This window comes from Manis javanica, unplaced genomic scaffold, assembly GCF_040802235.1.
Source record: "Manis javanica isolate MJ-LG unplaced genomic scaffold, MJ_LKY HiC_scaffold_24, whole genome shotgun sequence".
Lineage (NCBI taxonomy): Eukaryota > Metazoa > Chordata > Mammalia > Pholidota > Manidae > Manis > Manis javanica.
In genome coordinates this window covers 1,037,142-1,054,286 of record NW_027332170.1, presented here as the reverse complement: position 1 = coordinate 1,054,286, position 17,145 = coordinate 1,037,142, and the positions used below count along the sequence as shown (strand labels likewise).

General features: G+C 40.8%; 1 protein-coding gene across 14 annotated transcripts in view; it reads left to right on the top strand.

Moving 5' to 3' along the window:
* Positions 1–17,145, top strand: part of LOC118971528 (transcription initiation factor TFIID subunit 1-like) — a 142,671-nt gene that overhangs the window by 13,220 nt on the left and 112,306 nt on the right. For all 14 annotated transcript variants that reach the window (XR_012127641.1, XM_073228299.1, XM_073228301.1 and 11 more), the window contains exons 2-3: positions 15,063–15,177; positions 15,323–15,439. Coding sequence is in view for 13 of the 14 variants with exons in the window: in XM_073228299.1 (XP_073084400.1) it covers positions 15,063–15,177; positions 15,323–15,439 (232 nt within the window). In the remaining variant the exon portion in view is untranslated. The remainder of the gene's footprint in view (positions 1–15,062; positions 15,178–15,322; positions 15,440–17,145) is intronic.

The window sequence follows — 17,145 nt, the reverse complement described above, 5'->3', positions numbered from 1 at the left end:
GTGAACATTATTCAGCCACGAGAAAGAAGGATATCGTTCCATTTGTGAAGACATGGATGGAACTTTAGCACATTATACTAAGTAAGATTAAGTCAATTAGAGAATGATAGTACTGTTAGATATCATTTATGTGTAGAATCTAAAAAAGTCGAATTTGTTTGGAAAAAAACAAAAACAGTGAAGTGGTGGTTACCAGGGAATCAGAGGTGGGGGGGATAAGATTGATGGTGTTTATGGGTACAAACTTGAACAACTACGAAATAAGCCACTGAGATCTAATGCACAGTATGATGAATAGAGACAGAGTGTACTTTAATGATAGACTGTGATATGTATTGCTTCAGTGGCAATCATATTAATATAAGTGTATCAAAGTACTACCCTGTACACCCTAAATCATGAAGCGTAACATGCAGGCCCAGAGATTTTTATGTAGTTTTGAAAATTCTCTCATTGTCGGTTGGTGCCTGGAGATAAGATAAGCCTTTTAGAAGAACAAGTTTGGACATGGCAAAAAAGAGAGGACAGAGAGCATAACTTTTGAATATACTTTCATTTAAGGCTGAAGGGAAGAGATACAAAGGTGAGGAGTGACTCTTGAAGTAGAAGCATATACCTACTACAAGTAGGTAGGTGCTCAAGTCACAGAACTTGAAGAGAATTATCAAAAGGATCAGTACTCCAACAGACACACGAAAAGATGCTCCACATCGCTAGTCATCAGAGAAATGCAAATTAAAACCACAATGAGATATCACCTCACACCAGTAAGGATCGCCACCATCCAAAAGACAAACAACAATAAATGTTGGTGAGGTTGTGGAGAAAGGGGAACCCTCCTACACTGCTGGTGGGAATGTAAATTAGTTCAGCCATTGAGGAAAGCAGTATGGGGGTTCCTCAAAATGTTCAAAACAGAAATACCATTTGACCCAGGATTCCACTTCTAGGAATTTACCCTAAGAATTCAGCAGCCCAGTTTGAAAAAGACATATGCTCCCCTATGTTTATTACAGCACTATTTACAATAGCCAAGAAATGGAAGCAACCTAAGTGTTCATCAGTAGATGAATGGATAAAGAAGATGTCGTACATATACACAATGGAATATTATTCAGCCATAAGAAGAAAAGAAATCCTACCATTTGCAACAACATGGATGGAGCTAGAGGGTATTATGCTCAGTGAAATAAGCCAGGCAGAGAAAGACAAGTACCAAATGATTTCACTCATATGTGGAGTATAAGAACAAAGAAAAAAACTGAAGGAACAAAACAGCAGCAGAATCACAGAACCCACGAATGGACTAACAGTTACCAAAGGGAAAGGGACTGGGGAGGATGGGTGGGAAGGGATGGATAAAGAGGGAGTGGGGTAAGAAAGGGGGCATTTCTATTAGCATGTATAATATTTGTGTGTGGGTTCACAGGGAGGGCTGTGCAACACAGAGAAGACAAGTAGTGATTCTACAGCATCTTACTATGATGGACAATAACTGTAATGGGGTTCGTGGGGGGGACTTGTTCTTGGGGGGAGTCTAGTAAACATAGTGTTCCTCATGTAATTGTAGATTGTTACCAAAACAAAAACAAAAGCAAAAAGGAAGCACTACTGGTACTGCACAGAGATTAAGGAGTATAGGATTGAGAAAACCTTTGGGTTAAAGGGAAAGGGATGAGAAACAAATTTTATTACTATATGCCAATATCTACCATATTAATCGCCATTATCAGAGTAACCTTTTGATTATTCCCACTTTACAGATGGGAAAACTGGTGCAGATGAGGCTAGCTGTTTAAATGGAGGACTAAATATTACTGGTGGCCTTTAAGAGAGAAGTTTTACTGGAGTTTGGAGCAGGGAGTAGAGAGAGAAGCCAGATTACCAGGGACTAAAAATTGTGTATGTTTTCCCTCAGTCTTGTATGCATTATAAACTACTCATCTTTCAGTAGCCAGATCCAAAGACTTTCTTCTTGTTTTGTATGCTGTCTTTTATCTGTACCCTTAGCAGTTTGTACATGACCTTTGTTATAACATTTACCAATTTTAGTAGGTTTACCTGTTGTTCTTATTTCCTGTGTTCTTTAGGGGCAGGTCCTTTGTCTTAACTCATTTTTGTAATTCCAGTTGAGAGTGTGACATATATTAATTAGGTCAGTGGTTTTCCACTCTAATTGCACATTAGAATCAACAGGAGAGTTTATAAACATGGATGTACAGGACTTTTAGGTTTGCTTCCTAAAGAAATGTCTTTTTCTGGAGACCATGTAATTGGCTGCAGATGGAGCCATCCTGATGTGTTGCCTAGTGACATGGAAGTCACTGTATGGTGAACCACAAGTCTGTTTGCTATTGCAGTTTCACACGAAATGGTTTTGTAGCAATGTTTGGTGAAAGCAATAGAGTGCTCATTTGATCTCAAGATAGTTACCTTTTCTTGATTTTGTTTGCAAATACAAGGTTTGGGCAATGGCCTATACTTTCCCTGGTGTTTAACCTCTTTTCATCGTCTACTTTTGACGTGGCTATTCCTGTGTTCCTTCTAACATTTTAGAGAAATCTAGCTGGCGTAGGTAACAGCAGCTAAAACATTTTATAAGCTTTTGTTCACCTTGTTCTCCATTCCTTAAATGCCTTTATGACTCCTTTCCACTCATCCAGCTCATGTCTATACTTCAGGGTTAATAAGCTTGCCTATATTCATTCTATATCCTTCTAAGGCTACCTTGGTTTTTTATTTGTTGCCCCTGTTGCTGTCACTGTGACTATGACAGTGATGTTGACAGTGGTTGTGGGGCTGGTTCTGCTAGTGGTGTTTATGACATCTAATCTTTATTGAGTATTTCCTATTGAATCTAAAAAAACCTATTTGGAGTTAGCACTATTTTACAGAAGGAAGGAGTTAAGCAGTAGGAAGTTTATTAAGTGACTTTTAAGAAGCTTATGTGTTGTGAGTGAAATTAAGCATTGATCTGAGCAAAAAGCCTAAGTTCTTAATGACTGCCCCATGCTGACTCCCCTCAAATTTTATTTTTACAATATAGTTAATGCGATATGTAATGATAGTTTTTTGACATCTCCTATAATTATTTTCATTTATTATTATTCAATAAGTAGAGTTTCAGCAGATTTTCATTGGTCATGCAAAAAGTTATGTGACCTTAATATATTTGGTTTTATATATAGTTTACATTAGTTTGCTAGGACTGTCACAATAAAACACCATAGACTTGGTAACTTAAAAAACATACATTTATTTTCTACCAATTCTGGAAGCTAGAAATCTAAGATCAAATACATTTTAGAATCCCAAATGAAAGGGTTTCATGGGGGTTTAGAACATGTATTTCAACATCAGACAAGTTTGATATGAGTACCAGATCTCTAACTTACTTGTTTATGTGACTTTGGAAAAGTTTCTTAATCCTTCCATTGTTCAGTTTCCTTTCTGTATCGTAGAGATAACAATAGTATATACTTCAGAATTTCTATGAAGATAAAATTAGATAATGCAAGAGAGGCACTTTGCTCAATACATCACACATTTTAAGTAATCAGTATATATTATTTTCTTCCAGGGATCTTACCACATTATTCACTCCTTTATTTCTTAATTCAAGACACATTTCTGAGTTCAGGTCTAGCAGGAGCTATGCCAGATTCCAGAGAGATCAAATCCCTGTCCCTGTCTTGAGGGAAGTTCCGTGGAAGCGAAAGACAATAGTTAAAGTACAGTATGTATGAGAAATAATGTGAGTACAAAGGCAGGCCACTATTAATGTTGGAGAAGAAGTTAGGGATGACTTCATAGATCAGTGAAGTTGGGTAAATTTTGGAAAATAAATAATATTGAGGTGGACCATAGTAAGAGCTGGAGGATAAGAGAGAAGTTTGGACATTGAGTATTTAATGTCTGAATTTTTGCAGTGGCCTTCTAGTTGACTTTCTTGATTTACATCCCTCTTACTTTTTCAAGTATTTTTATCATGTCAGCTTGATGCCAGGGTTCTTATTTGTTGAGTCTAAGAATGAACTTAGCAAACAGACAAGGTAGGAGAACCATGGAGACTTTTACTGAGAGAGACACTCAGAAGACAGAGCTCCGGGTTTACACCAGGAGGGGACAAGAGAGCCCAGGGTGGTGCATTGTCTAGGGGATTTATAGGCAGTTGAGGACTTTTGAGAACTGAGGGCTTAGGGTGTAGACTTGTACCACCTGCCCTGCCCTCAAGGTGGGCTGGGTTATTGTCTGTTTGTTAGGGCTGTTTGTGGTGAATTCATGGGGTTATGCTGAGATACCCTTGTGGAACACTCAAACGTTCCAAGCCAAGTTGCTCCTGACCTTTTGACCTTTAACTGATCTCAGTGAAGATGTCTATATTCCTAGTCTGGTATCTTTACCCTAGAGAATTAGTGTGACCTTGACTTTGCATAATGCTGAACACAGTTTTGATAGGGACTTTATGTTGTTACATTGCTTTGATTGTAAATATCTTGCCTTGCCTTTTCCGGAGGCCCTCACCTTACCCTGTCTAAGCACATAGTCCCTACCTCAAGTCTTAAATGACAAAGTTGTAGTGAATCTCTATTGCATATCTGCTCCTATTTACATGATCTCTTTCTGTTCATGTAACTTGGGTTTATTATATTGCTCTTTTTCTGTAACTTGGGTTTATTATATTGCTCTTTTTCTAACTTCATGTCATGAGCATGTGTTAGAAAAAGCATATACTATTGTTATCTCTACTATACAGAGAGGAAACTGAACAATGGAAGGATTAAGAAACTTTTCCAAGGTCACATAAACAAAGCACTTTAAATTTTTTCTAATATATTTTAGGCAATAAGTTTATCTGAAAACTCTGATTTTGTTGTACCTCACAAGTTTTTGTACATTTTATTTTCGTTATCAGTTATTTCACAAAGTTTTTAGAAGTTTTTGTCGTAATTTTTTCTTTACCTCATGAGTTGTTTAGCAGCATATATTCTTTTAAATTACCAGATGGTGGTGGGAGCATTGTAAATTTTTGTCACTCATTAATGTTGTAAGAGATGTAATATGCGTAATACCTATTCTCCGACATTCATTGAGGCTTTCCTCATGGCCTGGAACATAATCAATTTTTGTAAATATTCTATGGATGCTTGAAAAGTTTATCCACAAACTGTTAGTCACATAACTATATGCTTGTCCATAAATTCATTGCTTCTGTTTCCCAGATCATCATTTCTTTTGTCTGTATAATGTATCAATTATCAATAAAGATATGTTGAAATTTTTCTCTGTGATAGTGAATTTATCATTTTAAGGCTGTTTTTCTTAGGTGTCTGCATGGTTGATGAATCTTTTCTATTTAATAACTCTTTGGAGATACAGTAATGCTGTTTGTCTCTAAGTCTGTTCTTTTTATATGAATTGATATACACTAGATCTTTACTTTGGCTAATGATTGATATGTCTTTTTCCATTATTTTACTTCCAGTATATAGGTAATAACTGCAAACAACATATACTTAGACTTTTTTCATTTATCTCTACACTGTTCCTTACTACATATAAATACCTTGAAAAATCCAAACTTCTTATCCAAAGTCTTCTCTCCCTGCACCCTAGGCTACAAATTTACTAATTTCTTACTTTTCCTAACATCTTACAACTTTCATATTTGTATATGGCGCCCTCTAGTACCTAGAAGCTCTACTCTCTGGAGCTGCTCAGCCCTTGAAGTAATGTCAGGAGATGCAGGGTAGTGGTATTGGTGCCTGGGGGCAGAAAGAGCTGTTTCCTGCTTCCTGGCTGCTATGCCTGTCTCCACTGCCTAAACCGGTGGGCCAAGCACACAGGTATAAGCCTGTATGCTTTGCATCTGTAGTTGCTGTACACAGATCTTCCCTCTGGCTGGCCTAACGCCATGGTAGGGTTTGCTGGTTTGCAAGCCAGGTGGGGGCTGGCTGGGAGAAAGGCGCGGTAGGCTGCATATCACGGAGGGGGTCCTTAGAGGTGTGTAGCCAGCCTGCGAGCTGGAGCACTTGAAGGTCGTGAAAGCCCCTAACCTGCTGAGCAGAGTGCCCCCAGACAATTTTGTCAACCTGTTCTTTTTCCTGAGTAGTAAGCTCTGTGCAATCCTTGCTCCTTTAGCAACCCTCTTGCCAAGGGTTTCCTTGTTAGGAAGTCTCTCAGACTGCCCACCTTTCTTCTGTCCCAGAGCAGGCAGATGTGGATCCCTGCTTTCCACAAGCAGCTGGAATCTCAGTCTCTCCAGGAATTCTGCTGGTCTTAGCTTTCCAACCCCCTAATCACGAGATTTCCATGCAGGCACCATGAAATGTAGGTTTGTGCTCCCAGAGCAGGTCTCTGGAGTTATGTATTTAGCAGTTTCAGACTCCACTCCCTCCCCAGTCTGTTTCTCTTCCTCCCTCTGCTTAGCTGGGGTGGGGGAAGGGCTTGGGTCCCGCCGGGCCACAGCTTCGGTACCTTACCCTGTTCTGTGAGGTGTGCTCTTTCCCCCAGGTGTATGTACTCTGGTGCCGTCCTCTTTCCTGTTGCTCTTTCATGATTGGTTGTATTAATTATATTTTTGTACTATATGCAGTTTTAGGAGGAAGCCACTGTCTTATCTCTCACACTGCCATCTTTAATCCATTCAGCATTTTATTATTTTTTATCCAATTTTAAATGGAGTTGTTTTCCTGATTTGTCTTTCTGCTGTTTTGTTGTTAGTATATAGGAATGCAATGTATTTCTATATATTAATTCTGTATCCTGCAACTTCTCTGAATTCAGTGATCAGTTTTAGTACTTTTTTGATGGATTCTTTAGGGTTTTCTATGTACAGTGAATGCCATGCCATCTGTAAATAGTGAAAGTTTAACTTCTTCCATACCGTTTGGATGCCTTTTATTTCTTTGTGTTGTCTGATTGTTGTGGCTAGGATCTCCAGTACTGTTGCTACATAACATTGGTGAAAATAGGCATACTTGTCTTGTTCCTGATCTTAGAGGAAAAGCTTTCAGCTTTTTCTACTAAGTATGATGTTGGCTATGGGTTTGTCATAATGGCCTTTATTATGCTGAAGTACTTAACTCATTTTATTGAGAGTTTTTTTCATGAATATGTTAAATTTTGGCAAATGCTTTTTCAGCTTCTATTTAGGCAATCATGTGGCTTTTATCCTTTTTTTCTTTATGTGGTGTGTGATGTGGAGTGACTTATGAGTAGTGTATCATCCTTGCATCCCTGGAATAAATCCACCATAGTCATGATGGATGATTTTTTTGATATATTTTTGGATTCAGTTTGCTAATATTCTGCTTTTGTAGACTTTTGCTTATATGTTCATTAGGGATATTGGTCTATAATTTTCTTTCTTTGTGGTGGCTTTGTCTGGTTTTGATATTAGAGTGATGCTGGCAGTATAGAGTGAGTTTGCAAGTATTCCCTCTTCCATTTTTTGGAGCAGTTTAAGAGGACAGGTATCAACTCTTTTTTAAATGTTCGGTAGAAATTGGCTGTGAAGCCATCTGGACCTGGTGTTTTGGTTTTGGGGACCTTTTTGATTACCAGTTTGATTTCATTGCTGGTAATTTTCGTGTTCAGACTTTTGTTTCTTCTTGGGTCAGTCTTGGAAAGTCGTATTTTTCTAGGAATTTGTCCATTTCTTCTCCGTTGTCCAGTTTATTGCCATATAATTTTTCATAGTATTTTCTAATAAATTTTTGTATTTCAGTGCATACGTTGTGGTTATTCCTTCTTCGCTTCTGATTCTGCTTATGTTGTGTATATTCTTTTTTCTCCTGGAAAGTCTGATATAAGTACTGCTATGCCTGCTTTTTTTCTCCCTATTACTTACATGGAATATCTTTTTCCATCCCTTCACTTTTAGTCTGTGTAAGTCTTTGGATCTGAAATGAATCTCCTGTAGGCAGCATATAGATGGGTCTTGTTTCTTTATCTGTTCTCCACTCAATGTGTTGTGCTTGGTTCATTCAGTCCATTTTCATTTAAGATGATTATTGATAGATATGTACTTACTGCCATTTTATTGTTTTCTGCTGTTTTTCATCTCTCCTCTCTGTTCCTTTCTTCCTGTGTTATATTCTTGTCTTGTCATAAATAGTTTTCTTTAGTGTTGTAATTAGATTTCTCTCTCTTTTAAATTTATTTATTTATTTGTGTCTTTATTGTAGACCAAAATATTGTGGTTACCTCAGTCTGTATTTCATTGCTCAAAATATCAGGCATCATTTGTTTTATAAAGAAACTAATAGGAATGAAAGAACACACTGATGAAATGGCTAATATGCTGAAGAGAATAATTAATTGAAATGAGAAAAGAAATTTATCTTCAAGGCATGCTAAGCAGCCTCAAATGCCCACTGTTTTCTGTAAAAAAGCTATTTATAGCCCTACACCCAACCCAAGTAAAGTGTGTTCATGTCCTGGGCATGTTCCTACCGCACCCACAAAAAAAAGGCACCTTATGGTCTACTGTGTAGTCAGAGAATCAGAATTCAAAAGCCAGTTCTACCACTTATTTGTGCTATAAGCTCAGTGGAGTTTTTTTAACCTCCTTGGGACTTCACTTCCTCTCATTTTTAAAACGGGAAAAGTATGTCCACTTATTTCATATGTGGTAGATTGAGGCAATAAATATAAAGTCATAGGAATATACCTCACATATAAATGTTCAATAAATGTCGACATTATCATTTTACATTTTTTGAACAATTTTCATCATACCTCATCTTATGTGGTAATGCAGATTAAGCATACATTAGTTTCTTCTTGGAAATAAAAAGTGCCTCCCAATTATCTAGCCATTGTTTAGTCATTCAGTTAATTACTTTATAATAGGTATGAATCATTGTTATTTTACCAATTCCTTATTTGATTTCACTTTTGAGATTTCCACATTATCGCCATGATGTAGCCAATTACAAACATCCTTCCAGCATTTGCAGGGGAAGGTATCTGGAGTAGTAATGTTTAACAGATACCATGTTTTAGTAGTCCAAGTCCTGGATGGAATGTGAGAAATTTAAGGATCCATTTTAATATATCATTGTGTTTTCTGGATTGTGGGAAAATCAAACTTAACAAAATATAGTATATAAATAGTAAAAGAATTTAAATCCTCTTTGGATGTTCTATGGGCACATTTTGGAGCATGAATGCAATAAATGTTTTGAAACAGGGGCAGGTAAACCTGTTCTGTAGTGAACAGAGAGTCAATATTTTGGACTCTTCAGTCTATTCAGTCTCTGGTTCAAAATATTTACCTCTGACTTTAATGTGAAAGCAGCCATAGATAACATGTAAATGAATGAGAAAAACGGTGTTCCAGTAAGAAGACTGTATTTATTGACATTGGATTTTGGAATTTCATATAATTGTCCTGTGTTCTTTTGATTTTGTTAACCATTTAAAAATGTGAAATTCTTCTTTAGCTCACAAAACCACTCAAAATGGCTGGCTGGCTGTATTTGCCCCACAAACCATAGCTCGCCACCCCCTTTTCTTTCTTTTTTAATTTTTAGTAAGATATGATTGATACACACTCTTATGAAGGTTCCACATGAAGAAACAATGGTTACTGCATTTACCCATATTATGAAGTCCCCACCCATACCCCAGTGCAGTCACTGTCCATCAATGCAGCAAGTTGCCAGAGATCCACTATGTCCCTTCTCTGTGATACACTGTTCTCCCCATGATCCCCTACAACATGTGTACTAAACATAATACCCCTCAGTCCCCTTCTTTCACCCTCCCACACCCCTCCCCTTTGGTAACCACTAGTTCATTCCTTTGCCATCCCTTTTCTATAAACGCTAAGGAACCTGAGATGCACAGAGATTAAGTAATGTGCTTGAGGTCCTCCGGCGGTGGACCAAGAAGCCAGTATCCAGAACTTGGGTGCTGTGGCTTCAGAACGTGCTCCTTGCCCCACGTGCATGCATTTGCGGGCCCTACCACTGTGCAGGTGAGGGTGGCACACATGGGGCACATTTGGAACAAAGTGGCCACTTCACCTGATAGGAAGGAATCCAGAGGAGGGAGAGGCATGGAAGGGAGGCTGTGATGTGGTGGCCAGAGCTCACAGTGACATTTAATGTAACAGCAACAGAGGAGAGGCAGGACTTTAGTTAGTGAAATCATGTAATTTAGAAAAAAGTGCTGGAACTTCATCTTATTTCTAAGTTGGCATAGTGTTCATCTCGCTGCTTCCCAATCCTGGACTGGCGTGATGAGGGTGTGTGTCCGGGAGTAAAGGTGGGCATTTCAGGCAAGGTAAACTGCCGGAAAGAACAAAGGGGTTTGGGTCATTCAGTCTGAGAATCCGTCTCTTTCTGTTTCTCTGTGTCTCTGTGTCTCTTCCTGTCAATCATCCATCCATCCATCCATCCATCCATCCATCCATCCATCCATCCATCCATCCATCCATCCATCCATCCATCTGTGTGTATGTATATATGTGGAATCTGTAAAGGAACCTCTGTTAGAATTAACAAATTCAAATTGTGGGAAGGTTCACGTTGGCTGTTTCCCCTCTACCTGCTCTGCAGGCCTACTTTTGCTGCCTGTAAACAAACGATAACTATCAGCTCTTCAGCCATGTGCTCTTTTCTTTTTACAGTTAGGCAGGCAGTCCTGTTTGCATGAACTGCACAGTGTGTGGGTGAACATGAGTGTCTGCTGTAAACTGTAACAAGTATTTAGTGAGTGGGAAGAGGTATTAGTGCAGGGCTGGGGTGCTGTGTTCTAACTCCAGCCCAACTGAGAAGGAGGGCCTCACCCTGCTTTCTCTTGACCCTCAGGCAAGGAATTGACCTCCCTACTTTTTTGGTTCTTGTTTGTTTGTTTTTCTTTGGATTAGCTGCCCAGGAAAGCAAGAATCAAGAACAGCTCAGTCTGTTGAACCCTGAATCTCTCTTGATCCCAGAACCCAAGCCCAGAATGGAGTTTGGTCTTGGGTGGGGAGCAGGCTGCCCAGTCCAGACAGAATTAAGTACCTGGAGGGTGTGATGTGGGGTAGAAGATGAGGAAGGAGGACCCTTGGAGGAAGCTGTCACAGTGCCCCTCTGTTGCCAATGGCTGTGTCTCCAGTGGTGGCTTTCTTGGGCAAACAAGTTCCTTTCTGACAATGTGAACACCACTGGGAGGGTGAAAGAAGGTGACCACCTGCCTCACCAGATCACTGTTGTTGCCAGGCCTCCTTCAGCCTCTACTGCAGAAAGGGAAGTTTAATGTTCTTCTTTGGGGTGGGGGCATGTAGTTCTGAAGTGTAGGATGCCAGGGTGGGAATGTCGAGATGCATCTGGTCTCGGGGTATCAGGGATGAAGTTAGCATTCATTGAGCACCTACTGCGACATCACACTCGGCTGGGCTCTTTGCAAGAAGTATATTTTCCACAGACCCTTGGAAGTGATACTCTTTCCTGTGGTGTGTAGGTGAACAGATGGGCTAAAATGAGGAGAGGTACTTTTAACTGGTGAGATGTCTTTCCTTACAGTCTAAGAGGAAAAGGAAGTTCTAAGAGGTGGGAAATAAAAGCAGTGTAAAATGGGGTCTGTATCCAGTGCAGAGGAAGAAGGAAGAGCATTTATTAAGCACTTACTATATTCCAGGTATCCATGAGCAAATTAGATCTCTATTTAGTCCTTATGATGAGTCTGTGGTATGTTATTTCTGTCGTGTACATAAGAACACACATGTTCTGAGAGTCAAATCATTTCTTCAATGTCAAAAAAATACGAATTAGAGCAGGAAAGGGAATATAGATGGTGTGACTCTGGACAAGATATTGGCCAACAGAAGTGACCAGAGCTGGCAGATGAGACGAGAGAGAGCATCATAGGAATGGGTAGAACGTTCAATAACCCATTTAAAAATAACATCACCAACAAGAGCAGGGAAGAGGTTAGCTATAAATGGAACTCATATAAATAAAGCAGATAGATTTTTGTGGCAAAGGGTAGATAGGCAAGTCCTCCACTTATTGGTACCAGAGGTTGTATAAAATACTGGAAGTACAGGCACGAGCTACTGTCCCTACTTTGTGCCCACAGAGGCACATTATGGTCTTATCACCATCACAGAGGATGCAATTAATGTGGAACAAATGTGCACGAGGCTGGTGGGCATGGGACCTGCTTCTGTGAGGAGATGAGCCTGGAGGGAGCTGGACTTGCCCATCAGGCAGGACCCTGTACTGGGCTGGGGTAGGCCATGGGGAACACAGCGCATGGGTGATGCAGTCGGCAGTGGGACATCCCAGCCAGCTGGGGTTCAGTGTTTAGAGTCGTGAGCCTCATACACAGTGCATGAGAATGGGCAGGTGGAAAGCTGCTGATCTGCAGAGGCAGTCAATGGTGTGGACATAAAAAAGCCCCTGCCCATGTCTGTGGTCATTATTGCCTTTTAGGGCCTTCTTACTCTTTGGTGAAGCAGAAAATTTCCCTTGTGTCTTCCTGACCCCACCCTATGGCCACACACATCAAAAGGACCTGGAATGGTGGTTTAAGTGCAGGTTCCTGAGTTCTGTACAGACTCACTACATGAAACCCCCCATAATCAGTTCTTTCATACATTAAGGTTTGAGAAACATGAAGAGGAATATTCATCAGTGCTTTAGAAAGTAATCATATTAACATAGGCATATCCATCAGGTACGAAAGTATCATTTATTAAAATTTCCAGTTATGTGTTAGGTCTTGAGCTAGCCACTTTAATTGTGTTAGTTGATGTGATTTTTAAAATAAAGCCCATGTTGAGACAATGGTTATCTCTACGACACACATGAGAAATATGCATCCAGGAAGCTGAGTAGATTGCAAGATTATCTAGCTAAGAAATGGTAGAGCCAGGATGTAAACCCAGGTGTGTCCTGATGTAGGGAGAAAGTCTGGGATGGTAAGAGACTCGGGGTAGGTGGGATCAGAAACACATTGTGCGGTCCTCAGTGTACCTTTGGTATAGTGCAGTCGATGGCCAGTTTTTTTTTGGGACGAAAGAGCGAAGCAACAGCAAGCACAAGGAGAGGACCTTGCATTTTTACTACTTCTGTCAGCCGGAGCACAGCGACCGGCGGAACTAGACCATGTGACCCAGCCAGCTCCTTTGGATTGGGGGAAGAGCTATGGCTCTCATCCGGCAGTAGCATTTCCGCTCGTGCACCGATCAGCTGGAGGGGGTGGGACTAAGCCGCTTCTTTGGCCAACCTCTTTACAAATATCTAGTCTCCTGCCCGCCTACGGTTGAATCAAAAGCCCTTTGTAAAGTAGTCAAAGCAATTCCACTTTCTCATAAGATGGCTGGTCCGGTCTTTCCGGTTCGTTTTTCCTTTATTCCACTTCTGGTAGGGGTCCAGGAGGTGCGTGATTGACTTCTGGGAGACTAATGCTTTTATTTCCGGGCTATGGGTTCAGGCTGGGATTTGCTTTGGGTGGCTTCTGCTGATCTCGGCGCTGCCGCCATCATGTCAGACATGGACAGCGATGAGGTTTCTGTGGGAAATGGCCCATTTTCTTTAATTAGTTTCCTCTTTGGCAACATCAGTGGAGCCGGGCAGCTGGAGGGGGAAAGCATCTTGGATGATGTGAGGGGTGGGCATGGGGTTAGGGCTGGGGGTGTTGCGGCTAAGGAGACAGCTGGAGTGTGTAGTGTAGAGGATGTTTAGAATTCGAGGGCGGATGTGGTCCTCTTTCTGAGGGCGCAGTAATGAGAAGAGGATACTGCGTTTGTAGACTGCAGTAAAAGAGAGGAGGCTTCTTTGTGGATGAGCGTGAGAAGAAGACAGGATGGTAGACCAGCCCCTGTAGGTCAGGGGCGCCGATGTGGGTGACTTTGAACAGAACGTTCCACCTGACCCAGGCAGTAGGGAATATTTATTGCACTTTTAACCTAGGAAGGTTGCCTTCAAACTATTGCAATGGGAACTTGTTAGGCTGGAGGAAGGAAAAACAAGGACATGCAAACAGAACAGAGAGATATCCTAAAAGGAGAACAGACCAGACCCCAAGGTCTGTGCCTTATATGGAAAGGGGACAGCTCTTCCTGAATTCCATCCTTCTGATGTGCCAACTAAGACCCTGATGTCAGCCTGTTCCCTCTTGGAAGGAACAAAGTTTCTATTGTCTGTTATGTCACCGTTAGCCAATCATACCTCTCCACGCCCTTAAGATAGCTTGCCCACTCCTCCCCCTCCTAACCCCTTATAAGCCCCCCACCTCCCTGACCGGGTGTGACTTCCCCGGCCTGTGATAGCCAGACCACGGAACATCACCCGGGAATTTGCATTCATATAAACTAGAGTCCCTCTGTTGCCTCTCTTCGCCTGCTTATTTCATCCAGAATTTATCTTACAGAACCTACTTGTAGATACCTGAAACTGCATTTCTGCCATCGCTGATCTAAGGTGGCTGTAGAGCAAGAGGACTGGACAGAGGCTGCAACAAATCATATGGTTCACCTCCCTGTTACTAGAACAGTGAATGTTCAAACTGTCCGGGGAAGGCAGACCCCTTCTGGGCCCAGCGCCCTTAAGTAGTTTTCCCAGTGTTCACCGGCATTCATTCATGCTATCGTTGGCCTGTGGCCAAGCGAAACTCACCTTCGTTTAAGGTTCATCTTTTCAAGGAGAGAATAATGATCAATATTCCTTCTCCCGTGGAGCACACACAAGTACACAAAAACTAGCAGAAAAGTTATTGCCTTGTCTGGTCCAAACGACCTCTGTTGCTTTACCCTTTATTCTGAGAATAAAATACCCTTTAAACTGTTACATTCATTTAGTCTTAGTGGTGGTTTTTTGAATATTTCTTTATATTACCTTAAAGTAGGGTGATGAAATTGGACACAATATGTCAATAAATACCTGATGAATAAATAGTTGAGTGGAAGATTTACTTTTCACTTCTTGAATGTGAAGCTCCTTTTAGCACACTGCAGTCATTTTTCATGCAGATTTTATAGCTTTGTTGTGGACCAGGAAATACGTCTTGTATGGGAAGCTTAGGTATAGTTGTTGTCTTTGACTCTGGTGCTGTCCCTTTTTCAGGAGGGTAAGAAGCACCTGGCAGGCTTGGGGACTTTGCGTCTGGGCAGCCTGATCACTGAACTCACCGCAAATGAAGAACTGACTGGGACTGACGGTGCCCTGGTAAATGATGAAGGTGAAGTCTGGGTCACAGGGAGTAAGGTGGGGGAGGAGGCTAGCCACTTAGGGTAAATGTACTTTTCAATGGGAGTTACCTAAGGGAGTGAGAGTTATTTGCTATTTGTTAATATATACTCCCCCCTGCTTTTTTTTATTCATAGGCTGGATCAGGAGTACAGAAGATGCTGTGGACTATTCAGACATCAATGAGGTAGCAGAAGACGAAAGCCAAAGGTGTCAGCAGACAATGGGGAGCTTGCAGCCCCTTTGCAACTCAGGTGATTGTTTGGTGTCCTCTGTAGAGCATACCAGTGTATTATCCCGCTGTATAGTCTAGTTTGTTTGTTTCTTTCTTTGTGTGCTTTCTGCCATTGTTCCTGCTCTCTGTGCCTTTGCTCTGCTTCTCTCCCTTTGTCAGCTCAGTTCCAAGTTGCTGCTCTCCTCTGGTGTTCCGAGGCAGTGGTACCATACTCAGGCTATTATTCCTCGTACTGATTATTTCCAAACTTGTGGTGAATGCCAAGTAACGATGATAATGCTTTCTCCCTTATCATCTGGTATTTGAGTACCTACCTTGTTCATAGCACTGTTGTAGATGCTGTTTAAACTCAGTCTTTGCCCTCAAGGAATTGGTAATTCAAGGAGGATTAATATGTATGATCACATATAAACAAGCACACACATTTCTTGGCTCAGCTTCTGTTAATCACTCACCAGCTCTATGCTGACAGTGCAGTTAATGCATGCACACACCATAGGTTTTTCTCCTGGGTGTAAGGTACTACATTATAGAATCAGAATGTCAAAACTGGAAGGGGTCTTAGTGATTATTTTCTTTTCACCTCATCATAGATAAGGAAAACTTGAACTTGAGAGAACTTTAATAATGTGGAGCTTTATTAAAAGTTCTACAGTCAGCTAGCTGCAACCTTGAATAATTCAGCAACTCAGTGCATTAGACATTTTTGGAATACCTGATGTGTGCTGTGTAACTAATAGACAGTATGGAACAAAGATAATAAAATCCATTTTCTGATCCTGAACTCAGTTCCATAGTCTGGAACCTAGAGCTACCATCATATTCCACTCTTTCCACTGCCATTTGCTACCTGTCACTGCTTGAAACTTTTATATGAAGTTGTTTATTTGTTGTCCACCTTTTTGAATTACATTTCAGGGTCAGTTAATGGATTTGAGTGCTTCCTATATAAAGAGATGAATTGTACCACATACACAAGAAGTAACCCAGATAAATAGAAGATACAGGTCTTACCTTCACAGGGAAATTAGGGAAGATGGGGTAGACAATGCAAAGCATAATTACTCCTAAGAGGAAGACAGAAATCAGCTAAAAGCTCATAGTTCTGTATGGAGTTTTATATTTAGTTTTGAGAGCCTGCCAGAATAGCTAAGTTAAAAGTAGCATAACTATTGTTTTGAGCCCCCTGACTGAGGCTAAGGGGGAGTTCATAGTAGCTCTGATTTTTAGGGAATGTATTATTTTCAGATTTAGGTTTATTTCTCTAGGGATGATATGGAAGAGCATAGTGGTAGTTTCCTGTTGGGTTTTATGAGCTGACCACCTAGGAAAGGAGAATGTTGAATTTGATAAATCTCAATTCTGAGTTCTCTTGACCTCTGAGGGTACCTTTGTCTCTGCCATTAGCTTCCTCCTTCCCTGACATTGTCCCCTTCCCATGGCCTGATTTATATGGGTGCTTCTTTGGAATAACTGGAATTGCATGGAACTCATTAGAAAACGCTTCATGGAGGTGAATATTGACCAAAGTATTGAAAGACAAGGTTTGATGGATAAGAGGCAGCAGAGCATTTGGTTTGGAGACATGGATTGTCTGAAATGTTTGGAGATAGAATAGTGGGGGGGGAATTGGCCAGCGGGTTTTCTTGAAAGGAGTGAAAACATACCGCCAAAGAGCAAGACCCCAGGGTAGAAGAATTTGAAAGCACCTTCTTGGAAATAGAA